The 9,877-nt window shown below is 44.9% G+C and overlaps 1 protein-coding gene across 3 annotated transcripts in view; it reads left to right on the forward strand.

Annotated features, from left to right (window-relative positions):
- The window catches only part of RFFL (ring finger and FYVE like domain containing E3 ubiquitin protein ligase), a 79,476-nt gene that overhangs the window by 63,002 nt on the left and 6,597 nt on the right, over positions 1-9,877 (forward strand). For 2 of the 3 annotated variants that reach the window (XM_003278372.4, XM_030807932.1), the window contains 4 exons: positions 389-472; positions 1,414-1,624; positions 3,230-3,253; positions 5,824-9,024. In XM_003278372.4, coding sequence (XP_003278420.1) covers positions 389-472; positions 1,414-1,624; positions 3,230-3,253; positions 5,824-6,005 — 501 coding nt within the window. In that variant the 3' untranslated portion in view covers positions 6,006-9,024. Of the gene's footprint in view, positions 1-388; positions 473-1,413; positions 1,625-3,229; positions 3,254-5,823; positions 9,025-9,877 lie in introns of those variants that run through there. The other variant, XR_004028943.1, reaches the window with a different exon arrangement.

Below are 9,877 nucleotides of genomic sequence, written 5' to 3' on the forward strand. Positions count from 1 at the left end.
TAGGGATGGCAATTTTGGATCAGTGTCAAGAAAAACCTTGATGCTAGATAGACAGCAGTCCAGCAGTGGAATGGACACAGTGACCTTCCCTTCACCTGCGGTGCTCAAGCTGAGATTAAATTGATGGTGAGTTGTGGCTACTGCCATCCTGGTGTGTGCAGAATTAATGCAGTTTTGTTCTAGAGGGCAGCTTTGTCTATTGAAATGTATTTGTGTTGTTGACAAAGTTGGTATGAGAGAGCAGGCTTTTGTAATGATGCTGTAAGAGGCTCCGAATTTCTGGGCGTGATGGGAGTACATTCTGGACATTGTGTGAGTTGAAAAGAGGCCCATGCTATGCAGATCTCTGGACATCTCTAGATGTGATGTTACTTTTCTCTTCCCACAGGCCAATGGCCATGTGTCTGAGGATCAAGAGGAACCCGTCTACCTGGAGAGCGTGGCCAGAGCACCTGCTGAGGATGAGACCCAGGTGGGGCCTCTGCTTGGGTCTGTGTCTTCACCTTTGCTCGTTCACTGGTGTTCTTAGGAACCTCTTAGCAGACTCCAGTGGAGAGAGAATAAATGTGTGATGATAGTGCTTCCGAAATTATATTTTTGGGGTAGGGTTTAGTGTTAGTGTTCCAGGTTAACTTGTGAAGCTGTCAGTGTGTTTATAAGGAGTTGTGAGGTCACATTGGAGACTGAGAAGCCTCATGGCCCATTATATTTCCAGTCTCTTGACTTTCTAAGAGCTGCCAGAGGGCAGGCTTGTGGTGCTGCTGTGAAAATCTTGTTCTTTTCTTGCTTCTAGCACACTGTAGCTATTGTCAAGGGAAGGACGTCAGACAATTAGCCAGGCAGGGCCAGTCCAGAGCACAGACCAGGGAGCTGTGGCCAAGGTTGTGTATAGAGGAGTACTTGCCAGGGAAATGTGCCTCTTGTGGGCAAGCAGAAGTCTCCAGGGGAGAAGGGCCAGCACCATGCTGGTTTCATGTGCTGCCATATTTAACCTCTACAGGACTCCTGTGGGGTAGGACTGCTCTCTCTCCTTAATGGAGGGGCAAATAGGCTCAGAGTGGTAAGCAACTTGCTGGATATTATTTAGCATTAACAGCAGAGGAGTCAAGATTCAAAATTAGGGTCATATGACTCAAACCAGCACTCCTTCTACTATACTTCTATCTAGTATTATATCACACTGATTGGTTGGTCTGTGTCTGTTTGCTCCTGAGCAAAGAATCATGGGTCAGGAAGAGATTCTAGTATATTTTGCAATGCAGAACACCATGCCAGGTACTCATCCTGTCTCTGTTCCTACCCTTCATGAGGTCAGTCACCAAAATTATGATGTGGTGACTGCTTTGGGGTCCTTGGAGAAAGAGCTTTGGGAGGTAAGAGCTGAGCACACTGATCTCATCTTTGCCATTGCAGTCTATTGACTCAGAGGACAGCTTTGTCCCAGGCCGAAGGGCCTCTCTGTCTGACCTGACCGACCTGGAGGACATTGAAGGCCTGACAGTGCGGCAGCTGAAAGAGATCTTGGCTCGTAACTTTGTCAACTACAAGGGCTGCTGTGAGAAGTGGGAGCTGATGGAGAGAGTGACCCGGCTATACAAGGATCAGAAAGGACTCCAGCACCTGGGTGAGGGGCTATCTGCATGGTAGCTATACAGAGCTCAGGAGTGTTTGCTGTCACTCCAAAGCATGATGGCATTGACTTGACTCAATTTCCACACTTTTAGCCATGGAAGGAGACACCTTACATATTTGCACCATCTAATAATAGCTGTCATTTGTGGTTGAGTGTCAAAACTAGATTAGGCATTGCATATATGTATGTATTCTTTAGAGCAACCTATGAAATAGGCATTATTAACATCACCCTTTTATCATGGAGCCCAGTTTTAACTGAAAAATTTCTGGTCTAAGTCCATAGCCTTTCTCACCATATGCTATCCCCTCCCTACTCACCACCACCTTGTAAGTTTTCTTACCTTAGAATAAGAATGCTTGTTCTGAAGATTTGGGAGGTAGAAACTATATCTACATACATGGTAGGAGAAGATATCTCTTCTGTCTGCACTTGGGCTCTTCCTTTTGTTCATTTCCCAGAGCATTTTATACTGTATCATTCAGGAGATGCCCAGGAAAATATCTGGGTCCGTGGTTAAATGAGTTTAGGGAAAAATAACTCAAATCTTCATTACTGATTTATGGTAGATTTTTATATTAAAGGGAGAGAAGTCCTGCAGAAGATATATGTGTTTTGGCTGTTTTGAACTTAGCATTTCCTGAAATTATTTCACCACAGAATCTTCTCCTTTCCTCCCATCCCCAGTTGATTTGGTTCCTACAGAGCAACGTACTGATTGCTTGCTTGGTAAGAGTGGTTGAAGTCAGATTTCACGCTCTCTTCTACCAGTAGCTCAAATTCATCAGTGTTAGGGGACATCTGACTGACTCTTCACCTGATTACAGACTGAGGCCTACTGACATGGAGTCTGTTTTCCCTTTGGGATTGTTTCAAGAGTCTTCTCTCGAGTTGTCAGGACCTGGGGAACAGAACAGATGACTCCATGTGGGAACTTTATCCAGATTCTCTGACTGACTGAAACAGCTAGATACTTCATTCTTTCTTGACTTTAATGCTGGCTTCAAAGTAGAAAAGGATATTGCACATATACAGTATCCTTCTACTTGGCAGTTTGTGCAAACTGGTGGAATACCTTTTTCTAAGAGTAGACCAGGCTGGGTGTGGTGGCTCATGCCTGTAATCCCAGCACTCTGGGAGGCTGAGGCAGGTGGATCACTTGAGATCAGGAGTTCAAGACCAGCCTTGGCAACATGGTGAAACCCCATCTCCACCAAAAACAAAAAATTAGCCGGGAGTGGTGGCATGTGCCTGTAGTCCCCAGGTACTCAGGAGGCCGAGGCAGGAGAATTGCTTGAACCCATGAGAAAGAGGTTGCAGTGAGCCAACTGCACTCCAGCCTGGGCAACAGAGTGAGGCTCCATCTCAAAAAAAATAAAAAAATAAAAAATAAAGTAGACCAGATGCATGAGTAGGAGCTTTGTGTGAGTTCTGAGCATGTAGAGTGAGTAGAGGGCAGATGTCCATCTAGGCTCTTGGCAAGCCTGGTTCCCAGCAGGGAGTGGTAAGAGTTCAGAAATGATGTCAGGGCAGTAAGAGACTTTGTTTGTACCATCATGCCTTACCTATTCAGACATCCTTCTCTTTCCTTTTCAGTCAGTGGTGCCGAAGACCAAAACGGTATGTAGTTTCTGTTTGGGAATGGGCCTAGGCCCTTTTGTCCTTCCCCTCCTTCAACCCCAATCCCTTTAGTAGTCTAAGAATTCTGAGCATTTGAGCCTCCAGAGAGAGGGTGTGTGGGAAACTCACTGAGACCCAGGGGGCCTCTCACCATCTTTAGAAATTCTCTGCTCCCTGTGCAGGAAGCAGAGTGGAGCATACATAGGGGCGGACTCACTGAAGTGCATGTCCCTGGGCTACCTGAGCTCAGAAGCCAACATTTGTAAAACACTGAAACAGAGGAGGGGTGGCATGTATCACACTCAGCTCATTTTTTAAAATCCTGTCGTGTTCAGTTCTGGTCTGGGTAGGGAGGGTCTCTGTGTGCACCTTCTGGGGAATCAGGGTGTTTAGCAGCTTCTGGTACTAACCAAAAAGAAAGAGTGGTGACCCGAGACAGCCCTGTTTGTACAGGGCTGGTAATGGTTAGAGCTACTCTGGAGCTAACACATGTGCTACTCTCTGGGCACAAGCTATATATCTCAGCTCAGCTGCCATTCACTTAAAGACCACCACTGGGCCCTCAGGTACTCCCAGAACACACTGCAGAACTCCTGACCATCTGTGGGGATATTCTAAAATATGCTATGTGTTTTCAAAAGCCTCAAGGGTATATGGTTGTGAACTCCCTCCCAAGAGAGAACGTTCTTGGAATAGTGTTGGACTAGCCTGCAGCATCGTAAAACTTATTTCAGAAGACTTCCCAAATTTATTTAGTAAAATGGCCTTTTGCTCAGAATGGGCAGTTTTATGTCTGATTACTTCTAATTAGACATAAAAAACAGTTGAGCTTTTCTCAATTCCCCAAAACCATTTGGAGTTCTAGACCTACCTCCACCCCCCAACCCCCGAGCATCACCTAGTACCAAGATCAGGCTGATCTACTTGGTGCTTCCTTTCTTTTTCTGATTCCTTGGGAGAATGCTGACAACTGAGTTAATGTGTTTGTTGTTACTCCTGAGAGAATGAGTAACTGAAAATTATAAATTATTCCCACTCATCTTAGGTATTTGTATAGTCTCTAAACCTCTGTTAGGGCCAACAGCACCTCAAAAGAGGCAAATAGGTTTCACTCCCTTTCACACCCAGCCTACCTCCTAGGGGGAAGTATTTCTTAACTTTTTAATAGTCCAGAAAAGAGAAAGTATAGACGCAATAAGGGAGAATTCCTCTATGGCTTGGCCAACCCCCAGATGGTAGAGGTGACTTGTGTGAGATCAGTTCCTTTTTATGGGTACCTACTTCAGGCTACAATTTAAGACATGATGAGATGGCTGGGCTTTTGAACATGATTTTTTCTGTTTGGGTCAGCTCTACTAGGATACTGGTCATGCCCACTATATTCTGCTAGTGACACAAGCCAGCTAGCATTTATTGAGAACTTTGTGCACTCGGCAGTTGATACTGTCTGGATAGTTTCTGCTCTTAGGACAGTTAGGCAGAAGGCCATTCTAGAGCAGGAGCTGTGGGGCCAGCCTGCCTGGGTTTGAATCCTGGCTCCTCGACTTAGCAGCTGTGTGCCCTTGGGCAAGCCACTTAACTCTTTTGCCCCAGTTGGCCTCATCTATAAAATGAAAATAACAAGAGGTCCTACTTTATAGTTTTTGTGAGGCTTCAGTGAGTTAACACATGCAAAGCTTTCAGGACCGTGCCTGGCACACGGTAAGCATTCAGTAAATGTGGGATGTTGTCATTCCCTTGGGAAGAAGTTCATTCATCAGACATTTAGAGTACCTACCATATGACTGGCACTGGGGGCTTCAAAGATGAATATCTAACCTCGGAGCATGGAATAAATGCTAAGCATATAATTGTAAAAATTGAGTATGTTGAATTAAAGAGCTCATAGTCTACTCTGGGAGTAAGTAGGCAAACTCAAAATTTTAATCCAATGTGATAAGCAGTCATGGGGGTATAAAAAATAGAAAGAGGGAGCAATAATCTCTGCCAAGTTTCTCCACCAGGAAGTTTCCTGAGGAAACCTGGGAGTAGTTTGTGAGATAGCAGAGGGGTCCCCCATGATCCTTGACTTTATTAAATGGAGGATGTGTTTATAGATAAGCCTTGTGATCCTTAATGAACCAATCATCACAGTTCCATTTCTATCTAAACTTTTCTGAACCAGTTTTATCTTTTTAGCCTGTTCTGCCTCAGGGGATAATGAGTCCCTATGTGCCACTCACACACTCACTATATTACAGCCCCAACTGTCTGAAAATTATTTCTTTTAAGCTTTGAGAACTTTGCCTTAGTTCTCATGTTCTGGGATGTATCTGATCCACAAGTACTGTACTTTTCAAATCTGTACCTGTTGGAGGGGACGAAGTGTGGATTAAACAAGTAACCAGAGTTGGTTATTGAGGACATGTTTCCTTGGAGGAGCTCTATTTGAGGGAAGTGTGTGCATTGAGAGTTTGTTCACAATGTACCTATTATCTCCCACCTCCCTCCTCCAGTCACCCCTATACACTTAAGACATTCTCCTCACTTACTCTTCTGCCCCTTTTTTTCTGCCCTGTGTGTTTGTACAGGGGGAGCAGTACCATCAGGCTTGGAGGAGAACCTGTGTAAGATCTGCATGGACTCACCTATTGACTGTGTTCTGCTGGAGTGTGGCCACATGGTAACCTGTACCAAGTGTGGCAAGCGCATGAATGAATGTCCCATCTGCCGGCAGTATGTAATCCGAGCTGTGCATGTCTTCCGGTCCTGAGAGCTTGCATCGGTTTCTTCAGTGCCTTACAGGGAAATAGCCTGGGGTGTCTGGGCTCAGGGTTGGCCAGCTTGCAGAGGAGCAAGCTAGTAGAAATACTGCAGTGTTCCCAAGACCAGGGCAAGCAAGATGCCATGTCACCCCTGAGCATGCCTGTCTTGCCAGGGGTGTACCTCTTGGCTGGCAAAGCCCAAGGCCAGTGGGAACTTATATAAATCACATGGCTATGTTCTTGGTTCAGTGATCTTGGAGTGATGATGGTAACTGATGAACAGAGAACTTTCCAGAACTTGGGTCCTGTCTTCCTCCCCGAACCTAGAGTTTCACCCCTCCTCCTGTACCCAGCCCATCCCCACCCCATATGGGAGATGCTTGCCCATGTGTTTCATCAATCAGAAGTCCTCCTCCCGGCACATTCGGATTTAAATTTCTGGTCTCTCCGGCTTTCTGTGCTTTAACTATCTTTGCTAAAGTCTCTTGCTACATTGCCTAAATCCATTTGTTTCTTTGGACCAAAAATGTTAGTTTACCAGACTGATAGTGGTCCTTAGGACACATTTTAGACCAGTAAACTTATCTTTGGTGAGAAATGCAATACAAATGCCATAGAAAAATTTCAAAATTGTTAAAAGCCGCTTCCTTAAATGCTGGGATTGGAAGCTGTTGGTCTCCTGACCTGACTCTGGGAGCCAACAAAACATCAGGCTCCAAAACTGCTGGGAAATTCGTTTCTGTCTGCAAGGGATAGTGCGTTCATAATCCCTGCTGCTGCTTCTCTTGGGACCTGATTTGCACCATCCTTAGTTTATGTGGAAAGGGGAAGCAATGGGTGGAGGCAGTGGCCTTCTCCTTAATTTTGGCTTGGCTTCTGATCCTTTTCCCCACTAGAAGAAGTCTTAAGCCACTTTCCCCTGAAAATGAAATCTCTCCCTTATCCATGGTAGTTTTAAATTTGGTCTCACTGAAGAAATAGATTTAGGCAAAGAGCCTGTGCTCTTCTCTGGCCAGACTTCTCTTGAAGTTCCTGGAGAGCAAACGTTAAGACAGAGCACTTGAGCTTTCAGGAGGTACTGAATGAGACTGGAGTCTGTTGTGAGCCGACAGTTCAAGTCTTTATTTCCCAGGTTGGTGGGGAGTGAGGAGACCCTACGTTCATTCCCTTTCCTAGCCTACTGATTTTTGGGGGCAGGTCAGGGAAAAAGCATTTTCTTTCTTTTTTGAGTCTCACTTTGTTGCCCAGGCTGGAGTGCAGTGGTGCAGTCTTGGCTTACTACAACCTCCACCTCCTGGGTTCAAGCTATTCTCCTGCCTTAGCCTCTGGAGTAGCTGGGATTATAGGCGTCCACCACCACACCCGGCTAATTTTTGTGTTTTTAGTAGAGATGGGGTTTCACCATGTTCACCAGGCTGGTCTCGAACTCCTCACCTTGTGATCCGCCCGCCTCAGCTTCCCAAAGTGCTGGGATTACAGGCGTGAGCCACCACACCCAGCAGGAGAAAGCATTTTCTAGGCTCTTTAGGAAGGACCATACAATGAGTAGGTGATGTTTTTGAGCCCTCACAGTCTTTACACCCCTAGAGGAGCTGGAGGGCTTAAGAGTTTGCTGGAGAAGCGTGGCCAAGCACAAAACACATTATCAGGAAAGCAGAGTGTTTTCCCATTACCAATGGATGAACTATGCAAACCCTAAATGCCTTGGCAGACAACTCCCACCCCTTACCCCTCCCATGCAGCTGAAAAATCTGAGACTAGAACCAATCATGACTCTGGATGGCAGAGGGAAACCTCTAAAGGGACTTACTACATTGGTACAGACATATTTACGCTTTCCTTCCATCACCAACCACTAAACCCCTTTGGAGGAATGAAATAACTGCATAAAATAGTTGTCAACTGAACACTGGGCCATTTACCTCAACATTATACAAAGTCCTGGATGATTTGATTCTGAACCACAGCCTTTGCAGGAGTTGGGGCAATCAGATTTGCTTATGAAGACATCCCTTTCCACTTTTGTCATGGGCAGTAAATACTATAGTTTACAATGCCTACTAATTTAGCAAAGGAGCATTCATTCAGCTACTCAGTTCCTCTGTAAAACAGGTCTATGTATGTGCAATTCAGCTAAGATCTAGCAGTAACTTCAGGGCAGAAGCTGGCTCTCTACTTACAACCTGCTTTCTCTGCTGAAGCCTTACCTCCTGCTCAGTTTCCCTCCTAGACACAAACCGAAAATAATATACTGATAGCTGGTTAGTAACCTCAGTAAGAATTAAAACTGAGGTCGTTTACTCATTTTGCCTTTAAATCTTTTATCCCCTTTTGGTGGTTTCCTTTTAGGAAAAAAGGTGTCAAACAACCCTGATTTTCTTTTTTTGCATCATTTTTATTACACCAAATAAAAGTTGGGAGTTCCAAGATCCCATTCCAGTTAATATTTAACCAAGGTCTAAAATTTGATTTTTTAAAATCTTTGAATCCTCCCTCCTGCCCCCTATGGATCCTTGGTTTTAATGATATGGAAACATCTAATTCTTACAATTATTCCGTAGCTTTTGCTGATTGCTCTGAGATTTCAGTTAAGACTTGTTTCAAAAGACAGATAGCTAACTGGTTCATAATACATTGGAATAGTTGGATCCAAACTAATAAGCTGTACAGGAACTAGTGCTCAATATACATTGTATAAATTTGTGGAAATTTCTTGGATGTGAATTGTTACTTCAAGTGGCTTTTATTAAGATTTTCTCAGACTTACTTGGAAGTTAAAGCAAACCCAAATGTGTATTATTTTGTTACAGAGCTCTGCTTTATAATTTTGTAATAAAGTTTCAACACAGACATCCGTCCTGTCTGGTGTGAGGATGTTGGAGGTTGACAGGACTGACAAAAGAGCCTGACAGTGGTTCATGCTATAATTTCAACACTTTAGGAGGCCAAGGTGGGAACACTGCTTGAGCTCGGGAGTTTGAGACCAACCTGGGCAATGTAGTGAGACCTTGTCTCTACTTAAAAAAACAAAAAAACCCCCCAAAAACAAAAAATTAGCCATGCATGGTAGTGCATGTGGGTAGTCCCAACTACTTGGAAGGCTGAGGTGGGAGGATCACTTGAGCTAGGAGATTGAAGCTGCAGTGAGCTCTGATCACCACCGCACTCCAGCCGGGGCGACAGAGTGAGACCCTGTATTTTTTAAAAAAAAAATTTTGACAAAATAACTGATAAACCACAAGCTAATCCTGGGATGTGCACATGGCCTGGGATTAGCCTGTGGTTGGGCCAAGTGACCTTGGTCAAGATGCTCAGTGTTGTTGTAACTTGCTCAAGACCACACATGTAATATGTGGAAGAGGCCATGGAACAGCCTAGAAGAGAATGAGAGCTGGGTAGGAAAAGGATGAATCCCAAGACCAATTGGGTTGAAGCACCAAGTGAGTTCAGATATTTACACTGATCTAGAAGAGATGGGCCTTAAAGTTCTGAAATGGAAAGGAATCTGAGGACAGCTAGTATGCCCAGTTAGGTCTTCAGGTTACCCTGGGAGATAAATGGTACCTTTTGGATACAGCTGTAGTACAGCTGGACTGTGGCTCAGAAAAGGTTGGCCCAGGCTGGGCGCCGTGGCTCACACCTGTAATCCCAACACTTTGGGAGGCTGAGGTGGGTGGATGACTCGAGGCGAGGAGTTTGAGACCAGTCTGGACAACATGGCGAAACGCGCTCTCTACTAAAAATACAAAAACTTAGCTGTGAGTGATGGTGTGTGCCTGTTAAGTCTCAGCCACTCGGGAGGCTGAGGCATGAGAATTGCTTGTGAACCCGGGAAGCAGAGGTTGCAGTGAGCTGAGATTGCACCACTGCACTCCAGCCT

Source organism: Nomascus leucogenys, unplaced genomic scaffold (genome assembly GCF_006542625.1).
Source record: "Nomascus leucogenys isolate Asia unplaced genomic scaffold, Asia_NLE_v1 Super-Scaffold_249, whole genome shotgun sequence".
Lineage (NCBI taxonomy): Eukaryota > Metazoa > Chordata > Mammalia > Primates > Hylobatidae > Nomascus > Nomascus leucogenys.